The sequence below is a fragment of the Aotus nancymaae genome, unplaced genomic scaffold, assembly GCF_030222135.1.
Source record: "Aotus nancymaae isolate 86718 unplaced genomic scaffold, 86718_ANA_hifiasm-v0.15.2.pri h1tg000028l, whole genome shotgun sequence".
Lineage (NCBI taxonomy): Eukaryota > Metazoa > Chordata > Mammalia > Primates > Aotidae > Aotus > Aotus nancymaae.
The window spans coordinates 18415104-18434389 of NW_026988441.1; the positions used below are offsets into that span (position 1 = coordinate 18415104).

Here is a 19286-nt window from a genome sequence, read left to right on the forward strand (position 1 = left end):
AAAATACAAAAATTAGCTGGGTGGTACATGGCTGTAATCCCAGCTATTTGGGAGGCTGAGGAGGGGAGAATCACTTGAACCTGGGAGGCAGAGGTTGCAGTGAGCCAAGATCGCAACACCGTACTCCAGCCTGGGTGACAGAGCGAGACAGTCTCAAAAAAACAAACAAACCCCAAAACCAGTTGGAACAGGTAAACTAAAGCAAATTGGTGACATTTGTGCTCCCACAGGAAGAGATCATTCACCTTGATTAACTTATACCATAACACTCTCCCCACCTTCACTATGTAAAACAGCTTAATCTCTGAACTAACAGGGCAGGAGGATCCTGCAACACACTGAATCCAGATGTAATTGGATCACCTAAGTAACCCTTCTCAAGAAGTTGCTTCTCAGCCTATGCTGTGAACAGAGGGGCCCTGCAGAAGGAGCAGCTTCTCTGACTGGCAAAGAACCCACAGAGGCAGGGACAACTGCCATGTAAAATTAAGACACAGAAGGAACACAAACCCTATGCCAGGAATAAAAACTAAGTAAGACTCAGTACACAAAGCACCCGAACTCTGGAGGAAACTCGAGTCTCAACCTCTCCATTTCCCCTGATTCCACCCTGCAAAAATGTTCCTTCCCTTCCACTAAGTCCCATCCTCTCTTCATTCCCCAGTCACAGTCTGGATATACTGGGTTTGAAATGCCCAGATAACTCTGCTGTGGAAAATGTACTAATGCCCCCAAAGCAGGAGCTAGCTTTGGTGTTGTATAGCCATCTTCCCAAACCTAGCTAATCACAACTACCTTTGGGACCAGTAAAATTCCTAAGACCAAGAGGCTGAGGTACGAGAATTGCTTGAACCTGGGAGGTGGAGGTTGCAGTGAGGCGAGATTGTGCCACTGCACTTCAGCCTCGGCGACAGAGCGAGACTCTGTTGCAAAAAAACAAAACAAAACAAAACAAAACAGAAATTCCTAAGGCCTACTAGGGCAAGTATCCCTGATCCCTGCGCGGGAGACTGGTTGTGGTCTGTGGCTTGTTAGGAAGCAGTCCACACAGCAAGTGAGCAGCGGGCTGACAAGCGAGCATTACCTTCTGAGCTCCATCTCCTGTCACATCAACAGCAGCATGAAATTCTCACAGGACTGGAAAGCCTATTGTCAACTGGGCATGTAAGGGATTTCAGTTGCACACTCACTGATCACGCCTGATGATGTCACTATCTCCCATCACCCCCAGATGGGACCGTCCAGTTGCAGGAAAACAAGCTCAGGGCTCCCACTGATTCCACATTATGGTGAACTGTATAATTATTTCATGACATACTACAATGTAATAGAAATAAAGTGCACAATAAATATAATGTACTTGAATCATCTCAAAACCATCCCCCTGCTTGTCTGTGGAAAAACTTGTCTTTGGTAAAACCAGTCCCTGGTGCCAAAAACGTTGGGTTCTGCTGTACTAGAGAACTTCAGAATCACTCTCTGGGCATGGGGCCTAGGAATCTGTACTTAACCTCGGGGCTGGGTGCAGTGGCTCATGCCTGTAATCCCAGCACTTTTTGAGGCTGAGGCAGATGGATCACCTGAGATCAAGTGTTCAAGGCCAGCCTGGCCAACATGGTGAAACCCCATCTCTACTAAAAACACAAAAAATTAGCTAGGCATGGTGGTGGGTGCCTGTAATCCCAGCTACTCAGGAGGCTGAGGCAGGGAGAATCGCTTGAACCCGGGAAGAGGAGGTTGCAGTGAGCTACGATGATCATGCCACTGCACTCCAGCCTGGGCAACAGTGAGACTCCTGTCTCCAAAAAAAAAAAAAAAAAAAAAGCTCCTCGGTAGATTCTGATCAGAGATTTGTGAACCACTGACAGAGAACAGAATGAAGCCCTAACGCCTATGTAATAATGGGTTTCTACAATGCTGACAGTGCTACTGGAAGTTCCCTTTATAGTAATACTTTGTCCTTTCATATCCCATACAGAAAATTTCCTAAGTAGTAAACTTTTCTTTTTAGGTTGGCAGGAAACAATTTTCCACTTACCGTCTTTCCATGTGGAGGGACTTCAGCCAGTATTTCTCAGAGTAGAGGGACACTACTGCACTCTGAGTTGGAAAATTTATTTTGTGGCACTGTAGAGCACAGTGTAGGACATTTACATCCAGGCCCTTACTTTTAAATAGCAGTGGTGATCCCCAGTCATTGTGACAACCAAAACAAATCCCCTCACATTCCTCAGTAGTCATGTACCACTTAATAATGTTTTGGTCAACGATGGACTGTGTAAACAGTGGTCCCAAAGATTATGATACCCAATTTTTACTATATACTATGTTTAGGTATGTTTAAACACAGAAATATTTACCTGTGTTATGACTGCCTACAGTATTCAGTACAGTAACGTGCTGTGCAAGTTTGTAGTTTGCATGGAGGAGCAACAGGCTACACTATATAGCCTAGGTGTGAAGTAGGCCATACCATCTCAGTTTGTATAGTATACTCTCTGATGTCTACACAATGACATCACTTAACACATTTCTCAGAATGTGTCATGGTTGGTTATGGTGGCTCATATCTGTAATCCTAGCACTTTGGGAGGTCAAGATGGGAGGATCGTTTGAGCCCAACAGTTAAGAGACCAGCCTCCCAGGCAACAAGGTGAGACCTCATTGCTATTAAAAAATAAGAACATGTCGCTATTATTAAGCAACAGCTGATTGTGTTCCTAGGACATCCGGTCAACCCGACAGAGAGCCACTGTGCTGCACTACCATTCCTGACCTCTCGCCCTACCCTCATACGAAGCCCAGCTTTTGGAGGGAACTGTTCTAATAGACAGGTTCTGCATCTTCTGCATGTGTCTCCCACAGGGCATGTGTTCTGGCTGCTATTTCCAGCTTGGCCTGTGCCTGGTTGGCTTAGTCTCCTCATGTCACGGATCTCATCTCAGAACTATTTTTTTTACACTCAGGAGGGGAAGAAAGGGGCTTTTAGCTTTCCCTAAACATCTGCAACAATAAATCAATCTTAAAAATAAAGTAACTGATTTATAGTTATTACAGAGAATACAAACATTATCATACTCCCCCTTTTCCATTTAAAAGATGCCTTTCATTATGTTCCTACTGAAATAGAATGTTACTATTTAAAGAGAAAGAACTTTGACGAGCATTTTTTTATCAAACAGTTTTATTCTGTTTTAGAATAAAAACCTTGCTTTAATATTGTAAAGTGTACTGCAGGTATGCCATGCTGCCAGTTATTGTTGGGGCACAAAATGCCCCAGTCAGTGACTCAGAGGGCTGGGAAAACGCGTGAACTCATACTTTCAGAGCAAGTAGAACTAGTATTTACAGTTTTCTTTCTTGAAATTCGCCTGGGACATCTCAAACAGTCAACACAGGTATTGTCATAGTACTTGCTTTGATGCTCTGAATGGCTCAGAAATGTGTTCAATATCATGATTTGTGGGTGCTCTAAAAGGTTTTGTTGTTAACATGCAAGCAAACAGCACTAAACGATATTATCTAAACTATGGCTGCCAAGTACTGAATCTTAATAATGAAACCAAATTACAAAACATTGCCTTGTAGAGCTATATAAAAGATATAAAATTAAAATAAAAAATATCAATCAGCTTTAAATATTCCAATTCTCCTACAGTGCAGTTTCCACATCTTTACCACTACTGAATGTTTTAAGGAGAAAGTTAACAAAAAAAATCAAAATAGATAAAAATATTTAAATCTTTGGATCCTTTTATTTCATGGCCTTCATAAAAACACAAAAGTGGCCAGATTTTTCCCACTAGTGCTTAAAATATCAGAAAGATTCACTAGTAGTTTATAATTAACAATGAACTCTATACTGAGTCATCTGTGGGTCACAGGCCCAAGGACCAGTGGTGCCGTGTGTTACAGGCTGCCAAGATAACTCCTCACATTCTGAATCCTCTTGAAATATGATGGAATGAGTCAAGGCATCATGACTAAATTCCAGGCATTATAGGAAAAACAGGTTCATTGATGCCTAGTTTTAAAGTCCTAAAAAAGGGGGGAGGATTACTTATTTGAAAATACAGCTAAGTACATTCTCATCTTATGATTATTTACATTTGTATACTGAAAATATTGATTATCTGGACAGACCCTGTGATATGCCGTTTCCTACAAAATGAAGTTCTTACAATGAGCATGAATAATTTATCTTTTTTTTAGATAATGAAAGAACGTATCAAATCTTCATTTATGTTCAAACATTAAAAAAAAATCAAAAAATGTTAAACCTGGAAAACTAAGGAAAAAAGACCCACCCATAATGCTGCTGCTCAGCGCATCAACTTCTCCAAGGACACAGTATGTTTGCTGACTTTAAAATGTTTATTCTTTAAAAAATTAGTTGCTTTTTATACAGCTATACAAAGTTCTTAATGTTTCTTTGGCAATGGAATATAATGGAATTTTACAACTATATAAAAAAGTTACCTTTGCCTAAGAAACAGTATTTACTATGTGTACATAGTTGACTGACAAAATTCTCTACCATCCAGCACCCTAATTAACTGACGAAATAAGCTACCTCATATTATGGGATTCCCCAAAAGAAAGGAGGAAAAAGATACACACATACGCACACATACATACACGCACACATACACACACAACCTTCTGTGGCTCAAAACACAGTATCACGGCCCTATCTGCAGGCAACTTGCAATTGCCAAATACAATTTAGTGATAAAAAAACCTTTCAGTGATGAAAAAATACTTGTAAGTCCCACTGAAGTACTGCTTTAGTTTAGCTATACGTAAGAAATTACTTAAGCTTCAGCTATTCCAAATATATTTAATGCTCATGTTGTAAGATGAGCCTTCCACCCCCAAAAGTAACTGCATTTTATCTTTGAAATTAAGCAGAAAAACAAACAAAAAACTAAAACCCAGTGCTGGTGACAAATGTACAGCGAATTCACTTCTTCATTCTTCGCAAAGACTGAAATCAATTTTCAGGACCATGAAGAGCTAGAAATTCACCTATTTTCAGAGACTTGTTTGTAGACTATGCAGCAACTTTGTTGTCTTTCTAAAAAAGAAAAAAAAATTTAGCTCATGTTCCAAATTACTGGCTTATTATCTTTTACTTTGCTCAAGTATTTTAAATTATCTTTAAATACACCCCCTTTTTACTGTCATAGAAAAATCTGTCTCACTGATTTCCAGGAAAACTCTTTTTATAACTTCCACACTCAGTAGTAACTCATTGTTTACTGCATTTTCCAGTCAGTAGAGGTTAAAGCAGTGACCACCACCCAAAATACAGGTATACTTCCTCATCTTTGGTTGTTCTCCCTAATAATTTTTTAAAAACAGTGATAGAACTTAAACCCTCAACTCAGTAGTCAAACTCATCAAATACAACTGTCAACACACTGTGAAACAAGTTTCATTAAATCCCTGAGTCTTTGATGTCTTTACTAAGCAATGAAATACCCAGACAGTATAACATTTCTCCCCAAAATTTCATGCCAGGAGGAAGCACTGGCTTAAAAATCAATTTTAAAAGGATAACTTTTAAATCTGAAATAAGTTCTGAAAAGCAATAAGTGGAAAGGGGAATTTTTAAAAAGTTACCAGTGAGAAAGCAATAAAAATCTCAAGGAGATTTCCAGCGAGACCAATCCTAAACTAAAGGCCTGTACAAAGAGAGCCAAGGGCTTCTATTTTCCTTTGGACTAGCTGCTACCATATACCTGATTTTTACTGCTGATTCTCACCCCAACTGTTAGAAACAGACATTTCCTAGATGAGACTTAACTTCACCTATGTATACAACATCAAAACATTTGTACAATGTTATTAAATTGAAATACATATGGTATGGTTTAAGTTGACAGCAATGAGCTAAAAGATGAACCTGCTGTCCCAACTTTCACACCTTCCAACGTATCGTTTTTTTTTTTTTTTTTTTTTTTTTAGACGGAGTTTCGCTCTTGTTACCCAGACTGGAGTGCAATGGCGCGATCTCGGCTCACCGCAATCTCCGCCTCCTGGGTTCAGGCAATTCTCCTGCCTCAGCCTCCTGAGTAGCTGGGATTACAGGCATTCGCCACCATGCCCAGCTAATTTTTTTTGTAGTTTTAGTAGAGACGGGGTTTCACCATGTTGACCAGGATGGTCTTGATCTCTTGACCTCGTGATCCACCCGCCTCGGCCTCCCAAAGTGCTGGGATTACAGGCGTGAGCCACCGCGCCCGGCCTTTTTTTTTTTTATTTTTTTATTTTTTTTACCTTTCAGAAAGCAGTACGATCAATCCAGACCTTTTAGGGTCCAAAAGCTGTGGTTTTCTGAAAGGTTAAAAAAAAAAAAAGGAAAAAAAAAAGAAAGAGACAGGAGAAAATGAAAGGGGGAGAGGAGAGAGAGTATCATGCTGAGTCATTCAGACACCTTGTTGTCTTTGGACCCCATCTGAAGAAACACAGATGCAATCTTTATCACCCACCAGGGTGGCTTAACCTCACTGACAGCAGCACACAAAACAGGAGCTGGTTACATTATTATTCCTAGTCCTGATCTCCATTCCCACCTCAAAAAAGAAGAGGGGGGGAAAAAAGCACCATAAAACCAAACTTACTGTAAGTTTATATTTCTTTCTTTTCTTTTTTTCGAGACAGGTCTCGCTCTGTCACCGGGCTAGAGTACAGTGGTGTGATCATGGCTTGTTGCAGCCCTGACCTCCCAGATTCAAGTGATCTTCCTGCCTTAGCCCCCTGAATAGATGGAACTACAGGCACGTCCCACCACTCCAGCTATTTTTTAAACTGTTTAGTAGAGATAGGGATTCCTTATGTTGCCCATGCTGACCTTGAATTCCTGGGCTTAAGCAATCTTCCTGCCCTAACTTCCCAAAGTGCTAGTATTACATGTGTAAACCACTGCACTGGCCTATATTTCCCACATTATCCTTAAGGAAAATCAGGCCAGAAGTCAAGAGAGTGAGTTTTGGCTTTGTTAGCTTGTACCTCAATCATGAGAATTAACTTCTTGGGGTCCTTAGTTTCCTTATCATCTAATAGCAGCGTGGTAGGGGAGAGATTCTAGTCTGGCTTAGTCTTTTAAGGATTCTAAAACTTTATGATTTTATCTTTACCATGTTTTCATTAAACAACCAAGCTCGTTTATGCTTACCACCAAACTACAATGACTCATGCTAATACAGCACAAAAAATAAAGCCAACTCATTTCATGAAGGCTGCAGAAAATGTCATCCATGTCCATCTCTGGGAGGAAGTGTTAGATGTTTCAGATACAAGTTTAATCTTCAGAGATAAATCTCCTTTATGTGACACTGGCCACTCACCATTTCCTACCTTTAAAGGTGCCAGGTGAAATGATTTTATGATTTAGGAGGTGTAGGGCTGCCGGGGTCAGGGTTCTAGTGGCAGATGAAAGGGTTATTCAATTCTGGAATGAAAAATCAAGGGCTAGCCACACTGACAGATGTTGGCCTCACTGAAGGCTGGAGTGGCGAATTCCTAATCATGATATGCAATTACTTCAAGCCCACTATGGCTTCATGTTGAGCTGCATGTTGTGGTGGAAAGAAAAGTAGAATACATATTCATTAAAGCCAAGAGGTTCTCATCTAGCTAGTGATATAGAATAAAACTAAATACAAAAAATAGGGAATGTGAATGTATTTAAAATGTGTGCCAAAGAAAGCAGATAGCCACAAGTCAGAAAAAGGAGGAAATCACTGTAGGGAGGAAGAGAAGACAGAGCAAAACTTGGACAAGGCTGTTGGAAAGGATAAGTGAAAGGTGGGACCTGACTTTTAGCTATGTCTGCCTCCCACCAGAATGTAAACATCAAAAGGGGTGGGCCTGCATCTGTCAGTGCCAATGCTCAACACAGTTCCTGGCATATCTGAAGAATTATGTATATTTAGAAAATGAATGAGGATGGAGTTGGAATCAAGCACAATGTGTATGAGAAATAACCATGAGGGAACCTGCTTGAATCAGATAGGTTAAGGGGTAATGATGAATGAGGCCAAATGTATCAAGTGGGATCCTCACACAGTTCAGAGCAGGGAGTGTAATGTCACAACTGAGCCTCCTAACCACTGGGCAATGCCTGAGGGTTTGCTGAGTTCATCACTCCTGGAAACACCTAAGTAGAGGCTAAACTATCTGTCAAGGATATAGAAGCATGGATAAAGATGCATGCAGATAACTACGACAATACATTTTCATCTGTAATATATGTGATAGGAGTTTTACAAAAGGCTCAAAATGATAAATAGTGTGACATGGCTTCAAAAAAATGTTTGTATTAGTAAGCACGTGGAACACACAGAGTTACTGAATGAAAGGTTTGTTATTTTCTTTTTCTTTTTTTGAGACGGAGTCTTGCTCTGTTGCCCAGGGTGGAGTACAGTGGCGTGATCTCAGCTCACTGCAACCTCTGAGTCCTGGGTTCAAGCGATTCTCCTGCCCCAGCCTCCGGAGTAGCTGGGATTATAGGTGTGCACTACCATGCCTGGCTAATTATTTATTTTTAGTAGAGATGGAGTTTCACCATGTTAGCCAGGCTGGTCTCAATCTCCTGACTTCAGGTGGTCTGCCTGTCTCGGCCTCCCAAAGTGTTGGGATTACAGGCGTGAGCCACCGCACCCAGCCTGGAAGGTTTATTAATGAGTGTTCAGAGAAAGGGAAATAACAGTCGGGTTACATACATAAAACACAATAGTTGTTTCTTTAAATATCTGAAAAATTATCCTGAAGTCATGTATATTTTTTCTCTGCATTTACAAGGGTAGAGTTAAACAGGTTTAAGATAAAGGCAGAGACTCTGTGTGTCTGTGCGATCTTGACAATTATAACATTCCTAGGGTGGGATGGATGCCCTTGGGAAGAGTAAGCTCCCAGCCTCTATAAGAGGTACTGCAGAAGAGGTTTATGCTTTAACCTGGTCAGACCTCTCAGATTTTTCCAACTCTGAAAGTTTAACGATCTTTAAAAGGTCTATTTTAGAATAAGTGGTGCAACTCTTTATCCACAAATGTCAAAACTGAGGGTCTGAAAGGTCATACTAGTAACTATTGCTATTATTCTCATTTGGATCAAAGTCTAATTTAAACGTACTTTTTATCAAAACAAGCTGACTCAATGTGGTCTTCTAGGTTCTTCAAAATGTAGCTGATCTGCCTTAAAGGGGGGTAAAGAGAGATGAAGGTCTGAAGCTTGACTGATGGGTTATCATAGTATTTGACAGGGACATTTCAAAGGAATAAACGTGATGACGTGCAACAGGCCACAATCATGGATACCTCTAGTGCCTGCGCAGTTTACCATGAGCCTCCAGTGCCTGGGCAGTATACCATGAGCCAACATGGAACACTGGGAGGAGGCAGAGCTGAGATGACCGGAGAGGAGGAAAATTACGAGGGCAGTCTGCGGAAGTTTAAGCTGACAGCGGGACAGTGAAGATAAGAGATATAGTGCAGAAACATAGGGTCCAGGACAGGGTTACAAAAGGGAGAATGGGACAGGCACTGTGGCTCACGCCTATAAACCCAGCACTTTGGGAAGCTGAGGTGAGAGGATTGCTTAAGCCTAGGAATTCAAGACCAGCATGGACAACATAGTGAGAGTGAGACCCCATGTCTACAAAACAATTAAAAAACTAGCTGGGCATGATGGTGCATGCCTGTGGTCCCAGCTATGTGGGAAGCTAAGGTGGGAGGATTGCCTAAGCCTGGGAGGCTGAGGCTGCAGTGACCTACAATCAAGCCATTGCACTCCATCCTGGGTGACAGAGCAAGACCCTGATCCAAAAAAAAAACAAACAAAAAAAGAGTATTAAAAAATTTTCTCACGCCTGTAATCCCAGCACTTTGGGAGGCTGAGGAGGGTGGACCACGAGTTCGAGACCAGCCTGATCAACATGGTGAAACCCTGTCTCTACTAAAAATACAAAAATTAGCAGGGCGTGGTGGCAAGCGCCTGTAATCCCAGCTACTCAGGAGGGGCTGAGGCAGGAGAATTGCTTGAACCTAGGAGGCGGAGGTTGCAGTGAGCTGAGATTGTGCCACTGCACTCCAGCCTGGGTGACAGTAAGACTGTCTCAAAAACAAAAAACAGAAAACAAAACAATGTCTGGTACTTGGTAAATGCTATATAAATGTTAACGCTTGCCTTTCATTTTGAGAGTATGTGCTTCCTAGACAGACACTTTTGGTGTTATAAGTGTTTTCTATAACATGAAATAAAGGTGATACTACATTGTCCTTTTTTGTATAGTGTCTTTAGTAATCCCTACTGTGCCCCCTACCAAAAAAAAAAAAAAAAGTTTTTAAAAGAGAAGAAATGAAAAACCAAATAACCCTAAGTCAATTTCTAATACATTTTTTTGGGGGAAATTTTGCCCATCCATAAAATGTGAAACCATGGTTCTATAACAAAAAGACAAGAAAGAATATCACACCTAGCTCTTACTTCCTTCCACTGAGAAGAAAACCATTGGGAAAAAAAGTTTTTAGGTTCATTAGCTAAGAAGTCAGTTTCTTTCAACACATCTAAATCACATATATCCTCTACTGAAAAGTCAAAATGGAAGTTACTCTAATGTCCTCAAATAAATTTTACTCTGAACAAAAAACAAGTAAAAATGTTTTGAGTCTCGTAAAATGCATGTCAACCCCAAAGCATTTATTAACAATAACACTTACCCTATATTCAAAATCTGCAAACTCCCGGCCCCCACGACCTCCTCTGAATCCACCACGAAATCCTCGAGGGGCAGTGAAGGTACCACCTCTGCCACCACCACGCCCTCTACCACCACGGAAACCAAGACCTCCTCTGCCTCTGTATCCCCCACGACCACGGTTTGGACGAAGTGGGATTCCAAATGTTTCAGCATTTAATCTTCTTTCTTCAGCCCAGGTTGGTCTCCGTTCTCTATTATAAAAGCAAATAATCTTCAGCATATCAGGCTTAAAAGAACACCACTCAGCCAAAATATGCAACATTATTCCCAAATTAAGTTTAGGAGTTAATTATTCCTAAAGTTATTTAGAAATAAGCATTTAAGTTATCACAAGCTGTTCATGGCATATGAGTTCAATATGTTCCTATAATATTCTGTTAAACTTCATATGAACACATGACTGATATTAGTTTCTTGCAAATACACCTGATAAAACAAACATAGTAACAGCGCCAATATAATGGAAATTCAGCTATAATGAGATTGATACTGACTTCGCTCTCCACTCAGTCCCAAGGGAAAAAGAAGACAACGCCAGACAGGAAGACCTTATCTCAGGAAGCTAGGAGATGGAAGGTGGGCCCTTGGGTCCCCATTATGCTGCTGGCCCAATCTCTGGATCCAATGCCAATGAACCCAACAAGTATCTGAATTATTGCTGCTGTCGTCCAGCCAATTGTGGGACTCAGAATTATCTCCAACTATGTTTATACTGAAGTAAACAACTGCCACCAGAGGGCACCAAACTTCAGCCAGGACAAGGACAAGGACAATCTGGATTGGGCAGGAGAACCTCTAGAACTGTTAGTTCCTTGCACTCCGTCCTTTAATTAACCTTTCAATAATTTGCCAATTTTCTGGACCCACATTTACTACAATCTGGCAGTTTTTAATGGTATCAGCAAACCTCAAAATAGATTAGCACTTTGGTTCTGGCTTCATTTGAACTACAATGTAGAGGGGTGAAAGAAAAGGTCATACTTAGACATTAACTAAATGCTTGCTTTAATTACTAATATTCAAATATGAATACATTCTTAAACAAAAGTATATGGTTATTTCTTCTTTTGAATGAATAATTTAGCACTTTGGGAGGCTGAGGTGGGTGGATCACCTGAGGTCGGGAGTTTGAGACCAGCCTGACCAACATGGAGAAACCCAAGAAACCCATCTCTACCGAAAATACAAAATTAGCTGGACACGGTGGTACATGCCTGTAATCCCAGCTACTCGGGAGGCTAAGGCAGGAGAATCCCTTGAACTCAGGAGGTGGAGGTTGTGGTGAGCCAAGATTGTGCCATTGCACTCCAGCCTAGGCAACAAGAGTGAAACTCCATCTCAAAAAAAAAAAAAAAAAAAAATCAATTATGGCCAGGTGTGGTGGCTCATGCCTGTAATCCTAGTACTTTGGGAAGCTGAGGTGGGAGGATTGCTCGAGGCCAGGAGTTCAAGACCAGCTTGGGCAACAAAGGAAGACCCCATCTCTACAAAAATGAAAAAAATAAGGCGAGTGTAGTGGCGTGCAACTATAGTCCCCTCTACTAAGGCTGAGGCAGGAGAATTGCTTGAGCTCAGGAATTTGAGGTTACAGTGAGCTGTGACTGCACCACTGCACTCCAGCCTGGGTAACAGAATGAGACTGCCTCAAAACAATTATGATAGTGTTCATTAAACCTTGTGAATTTACATGAAACCATTTTACACTTCAATCAACATCATAAGAGCAAAAGAACAGTTTTAAAGACTGTACCTATTGTCATCACAAGAAATATTATCAAAGAAGGATTTAGTTTTGTCATAATAGCAATTAGGTCCAAGTGGATCTTCTTCATCAGCATTTCCTTCACTGTTTTGAGTATCGACTCCTGAGTCTCCTTTATCTTCACCATTTACAGGCTTCTCCTGTTTCTCAAGTTTATCTTCTAAGGACAAACAAAGGTACATATCATAAAAGTCAAGACAGTTAATCTGAATTACATAAAATTAAACACCTAATCTGAGAAACATCCATAATTCACAGATCAAATAAGATTATTTTCTGAGTAGAAAAATCAGAGCTTACCTTTTAATTTAAGCTTATTATGAAACTCTCTGTCAATCTCTTCCTTGTTGAATTGTGCATTTGCACTTTCAAAGTCAAAGTCTTTCTCAAATTTCATTGGCCCATCTCGCCGAATACCAAATCTTCCCCTGCCACCCCGATGACCCCCACGCCCTCTCCTTGGAGCTGAAGGAGCACCTGGAGCTATGATAATAAAGAATATATACAAAGGACATTCAATATGTAATAGCTGGTTTAGCACAGATGTTGCTATTGTGCTTTTTAGATTCAACAGTCAACAACAGAAATGTTTACAGGTCTCTATATATTTTATTGTATTTGTATTTTTTATATAAAATTAAAAATTAAGTTTCACTAAAATTTAGTATGTAGACTGAGAATACCTCACACAAAATTTCTAAACATTTGTATTTATGGAGTCCACACTCACATGTGTTACTGATAGAGTATACAGCCAGGCAAGTGTGGAGACTTCTGCACTAAATTAATGTATGCTCCTTGAGGGCAGGGGCTTCGTTTTCCTTACTGCTATATCCCCAACACCTGCAAACTGAAGTGCCAGACACATAGCTGGTTCTCAAAATACAGAAAGCCTTTGATGGAAAGAATAACAGAACCAAGATTTATAGTAAGAAAAATAAACAAACACTAATTGGCACAAATTGCAAGAAAATAGGTGTTATTTCCGCATCACAGATAAAAAACAGACAAGTACCAATCCTTAGTGACTCCAAACACTTCCTACTCCATCTTTACTGTCTCCCTCTAGAAGGTTCTACATTATTCAAGCCTTCTTGTATCTATATATTCTCTTCTCTATAACATAGTAAGATTTCAGCCAATTATATAAGACATGATAAAGCAATACAAAGTAGCATAATTTATAGTGAAAAACGTGGGAACCCAAATATCCAATACAAGAGAAATGACTAACAAGAAAAAAAACCAGGAAGATTATTTTATGTTAATTGAAAAATGTAGAGGAGAAAGAAGTATGAGTTTAATGATCACAATTGTGTGAAAAGCTCCACACATACTGACAAGGATGAGAAGTGACTACAGGTTAACAGACAGGTTTGTGCTGTTTGCTGAGGTTTGGCAAGCTGCCTGGGTTTGAGACAACAAACCACAAAACCCCACAGCAGCATACCCAGACATACATCTAGATAAGCAGGATGTTTAAAACATTCACCTCTACTATTAAAAATGCCTCAGCCGCAAGCCAGAATTACACCATGATCCTTCTGTCTTAAAAAAAATGTTTTAGGTATAGATATCTGTTTGTAAAATCTACAAAAGAATCTGGAAGATTATTCACTGTTCTGTTAATGAACCTCTTTGGTGGGTGAGTTTTGAAGGGCAATGAAAGACAGTATAGCAATTATTTTATTTTGGGAGGGAAGCTCTCTTTTTCTGAATAAAAAAGCTGAAATAATGAGTCAAATTTTAAAAAAATTCTGTATTCCATAGCGCACAGAATATTAGAAAAACCACAAATGTAGAGGAGAAATAAGAGTATTATACATCTAAAAAATGTATCTAGATTTCTAAAATTAAATGAAAGATCATTTTTCAATCATTTTCTAAATAAGGTGATTATTTACAATTTATTTTCCATTAATAAATTTGAAAATATTAATAAAATATTTGGGAATGTTATATATTACAAAACAGACATGTAGAGATGGGGTTTCACCATGTTGGGCAGGATGGTCTCGATCTCCTGACCTCGTGATCCACCCGCCTGAGCCTCCCAAAGTGCTGGAATTACAGGCCTGAGACACCACACCCAGCCTCTGGGCTTAATTTTAATGAGAAAACATTTCAAATTTGTAACATATAGATCATTCCATTCCCCAAAGCACAGAAAACAATGAAAACAATCAATTTTATAACCCTAACATGAAACTGACACAAAACATAAGAACCACAAAAGTAGAACAATGTAAATATAAACGAAGAAATCCTACTAGCAAGAAATACTCAAGAATGTATTAAAAGATAACTGCCTACCACTAAGTAGAATTTTTTCCCAGAAAAGTAAAAATTTTAAAAATCTTTTAATTTTAAAGTAGTAATAGACAAGAAAAAATTGAAAAACTAGTTCAGAGTGGTCCTTTGTGCCCATCAACCAACTTCCCAAACTCCAGCAGTGACATTTTGTATAAATATGTTATATTATCAAAACCAAGAAACCAACACAGGCACAATCTAATTAACTAAACCGCAGATCTTGCTCAGATGTCACCAGTTTGTACATGTACTCATTTTTTGGTATGTCTTTATGCATAGTTCTATGATGTTCTACCATATATAGATTTGCATAACCACCATCACAATCAAGATAAAGAACTGTTCTGTCACCACAGTGACACTCCCCTGTGCTCCTCCTTTACAGTCACAACCCCTGCCTTTCATTTGTTTATAGTAATTATGTATCATACATTTAAAATGTTCTCCCTGTTGAGAGGCATAGGATATGACTTTCAGATCCAAGAACTTACCTACTTGTCTCTTGTTATCATTTCTGAGTTGCTCACTTTCTGGCCTTGAAACTTTGTGTACTTCAGCTATAGAAGACATGCAAAGTGCCAAATCAACTCAGGGCACATGATCAAAAACATAATAAAAAAACTTTAGAAATAAAAACAAGCAAACAAACCAAAAAACCTAAAACAAAACCTGTGCAATACCCAAAAATCTATACCCATAACACTAATACTTTGAATCAAATTTGAAAGACCAAACATTCTATCACGTTCAGTTTAATTTTCTGGGACCATTCATCTGAAGTAAACCCTTTTAATGAAAATAAAGTGAGTGGAAAACATTGATCAGTCAATTAAGGAACAGTAGACAGCTGAAGTTTTACCTCTCCTGTGCTCCTGATTCTCTATTGCTTTTTGGCTGGTAGATGGCAAAGGCCTGGTTGATACAGGGCTCCTTCTCCCAACAGGTGCTGGAGCAGGTAGGTGGGCTGAGGCGGTCTGTACTGCTTGTTCCATGGTTGGGCTTTTTCTCAAAGGGTCTAACTGAGGGCTTGAACGACCTAAAATGTAACCAAAAGATAAGAAACTACCCTACTGGGGATTTCAAAATAATTTAGACCCTAAATAAAATCGTCTAGAGTTTTATTTCTACCAATTCAAATCCTTAGCACAAATTTGAATTAATCCACTTAACAGACTAGATATTAAGACTGCTTAACCTTAGTGGGCTGTCATTAGGTTAAAAATAAAAAAAATGAACAGCTTCGAAACAACTCCCTCCCCTTCACAATTTTATCTGTCATTTCTACCCAGTAGAATAGTTTGCATTAAAAAAAAAAATTGCTGCCTGGTATGAGATTCCCTAGAAATATTATCAAAGGTCATGTTATAGTTAGGACAAACACAGGCTTTCCCCAGTGACAACCATAAGACTATGGTGACTTGTTTTAATTGTTCCTAGTACTTTCTGCAGATGACTAAAACGATACCTTTACATCTACAGGTATTATCTCCATTAAATTTCTATTATAAGAAAGTAAAGGGCTGGGCATGGTGGCACATGCCTATAATCCTAGCACTTTGGAAGGCCGAAGCAGAAGGATCGCTTGAGCTCAGGATTTCAAGACCAGCCTGAGCAACATGGCGAACTCTGTCTCTATAGAAAATACAAAAATTAGCCAGGCATGGTGGTGTGTGCCTGTGTTCCCAGCTACTCAGGAGGTTGAGATGGGATAGATTGAATTCGGGAGGCAGCAGTTGCAGTGAGCCGAGATCGTGCCATTGCACTCCAGCCTAGGTGACAGCGAGGCCCTGTCTCCAAAAAAAAAAAAAGTAAAAAACTACAAAGTTAGGTAGGTGAAGTTCTTTAATGCCTTAGGGGCTTGGGTAATTAAACATAATAACTAGAAGGCCAGCAAAAAAAAAAAAAAATCCTTCAGATAATTACACAGTAGCCATACTCATTCTTTGCCTTTTGAAAAGATCTCTTAGCAAGTTTTTGCTTAACACAGGGTTTGGCTGGGTGTGGTTGCTCACACCTATAATCCCAGCACTTTGGGAGGCCGGGGTGGGTGGCTCACTTGAGCTCAGGAGTTCAAGACCAGTCTGGACAACGTGACAAAAGCCTGTCTCTCCAAAAAATGCAAAAATTAGCCAGGTGTGGTGGCATATGCCTGTAACCCCAGCTGTTTAGAAGGCTGAAGTGGGTGGATAACTTGAACCAGGGAGGCAGAGGGCAGAGTTTGCAGCGACCCGAGATCGATCCATTGCATCTAGCCTGGGCGACAAAGCTAGACCCTGTCTCAACTTAAATTATATTTTTCCTTTCATGAGGTCAGAGCCTGGTCACAGCACGAACTGAAGAATGAAGAATGTAACATCAGGTGCTCTCATCATGCTTTCTCTCCTGATAATGTTTGCTGTAAATCCCTGCTCAGGTACCCACATCTCATAATTATTCCAAAATATAATGTTTTGCTTAAAAAAATGCTAATTTCATGCAAAAAATCCCCAAATATGCTGCAAATGTTACTGTCTATGCATATTTGCAGGCCTCAAACAACTGATGAGTGCTGACAATTCATTATTATGTACCCAGATAATTCAGGGATAATTAGTAATATTTCCCCACTTTAGGACTATCTAAAGTATGCAAATAAAAATATGCAATTCATTTCAGCCATTAATGGCAAAGTTAGCCAAATAAATAATCATTAAACCATTTAAAAATTAAGTTACCACTAATAGAAGCATTACAATTTTTCCATTGGATTATAATGGGAAATCATGGCTTATGTAAGTTTTGGCCCATAAAAAAACGTTTTTTATAATCCCTTATAACATTTTGTTTTGTTTCTGTTTTTTAGAGACAGAGTCTTGCTCTGTTGCCCAGGGTAGAGTGCAGTGGCACAATCACAGCTCACTGCAACTTCTACCTCCTGGGCTCCAGCGATCTTCCTGTCTCAGTCTCTTGAGTAGCTAGGACTATAGGCGTGTGCTACCACTCCCCGATATTTTTTTTATTTCATATGTCTTCTTGAAAAAGCCTACTGCTATAGTTAATTTTATAGTACTACATTAAATCATCTTATAAGTTTATAAAACTATTTTATCAAGGCTTTTGAGAAAAGATCCTGTGACTCACAAGTTCTACAGAAGTACAAGCAATAGGGCAATCAGAGTGAGTACAGAAACACTTGTTGTGTACTTAAAAAGCCTTTTTACTATTAAAGCCTATTAATCATGATGGCAGTATTGTTATAAATAGGAAAATATAGGTGATACTGTGATACTGGACACATTATTAGGAATAAATCCAGAAGTGATTTCTGCATAATAAAGACACACCCCTCGAGCTATCTTCACAATCTTATCACACTTAAAATTCTAGGAATTTTAATTTCACGAAATTCAGAAACTTTAGTTGATAAAATTTAATTGCAAACTCTTAGGTTTTCTTTGTCATAGCTTTATGTAAATATACTTCCTTCTTTTAATAAACATATACTTGGAACAGCCAGCTTTCTCTCCACTAATTTAAAAATAATACCTATATCATCTACTAAATCCTTTCAAAACGAGGTCTTGCTCTGTTGCCTAGGCTAGTGTGCAGTCCTGCGATCACTGCTTGCTGCTGCCTTGAACTCCTGGGCTCAAGCAATCCTCTAGCCTCAGCCTCTTGAGTAGTTGAGACTACAGGTACACACCATCACGCCCAGCTAAATTTTTTACTTTTTTAAAGACAGGGTCTTGCTATGTTGCCCAAGCTAGTCTCAAACTCCTGGCTTCAAGTGATCCTCCTATCTTGACCTTGCAAAATGTTGGGGTTATAGGCTTGAGTCACTGTACCCAGGATAAATTCTTATTTATACTTGGATCTTTTCAGACTGCCTATTGCCTTCTATTCATCTCTTATTTTATTTACTGCATTACTACATTTTATTATCAAGTCAGTAAGCCCATTACTTTTATTTTTCAAATATGTCCAGCTACCTTCCATGTTTGTTTTAAAGATAATCTATTGCACTAAGTTCTCTTACTATTCATTTGCATTGATTTTAATTAATTTGCAATAAATTTGTTAACTATAAGAAGTGTTCTCAATATTGAATCTTTTTTTTTTTCATTTTTTGGAGACATGGTCTTGGTTCTGTTGCCCAGGCTGGAGTGAGGTAGTACATAAATGTAATGCTGCAGCCTCAGACTCCTGGCTCAAGTGATCCTCCTGCCTCAGTTTCTTGAGTAGCTAGGACCACAGGTTTGCACCATCATACTCTGCTTAGTTTTTAAATTTCTGGGTAGAGATGAAGTCTCACTATGTTGCCTAGGCTGGTCTCAAACTCCTGGGGCTCAAGTGATCATCCTGGCTCAGCCTCCCTAAGTACTGGTACTCTTCTTGTTCTTTTATCTAGGAATAAGATATGCTTCTTCCATTATATGTGACTTTTATGTCCCTCTATTACATTATTCA

At 39.4% G+C, this 19286-nt stretch overlaps 1 protein-coding gene across 3 annotated transcripts in view; it reads right to left on the reverse strand.

Moving 5' to 3' along the window:
• Positions 1–3177: 3177 nt before the first annotated feature.
• The window catches only part of LSM14A (LSM14A mRNA processing body assembly factor), a 56321-nt gene continuing 40212 nt past the window's right edge, over positions 3178–19286 (reverse strand). Inside the window, exons 5-10 of one of the 3 annotated variants that reach the window (XM_021676531.2) lie at positions 15700–15876; positions 15332–15397; positions 12828–13010; positions 12516–12687; positions 10725–10956; positions 3178–5077 (exon numbers count right to left, since the gene is read on the reverse strand). In XM_021676531.2, the coding sequence (XP_021532206.1) occupies positions 5054–5077; positions 10725–10956; positions 12516–12687; positions 12828–13010; positions 15332–15397; positions 15700–15876 (854 nt within the window). In that variant the 3' untranslated portion in view covers positions 3178–5053. The remainder of the gene's footprint in view (positions 5078–10724; positions 10957–12515; positions 12688–12827; positions 13011–15331; positions 15398–15699; positions 15877–19286) is intronic. The other 2 variants (XM_021676530.2, XM_064381502.1) reach the window with 2 other exon arrangements.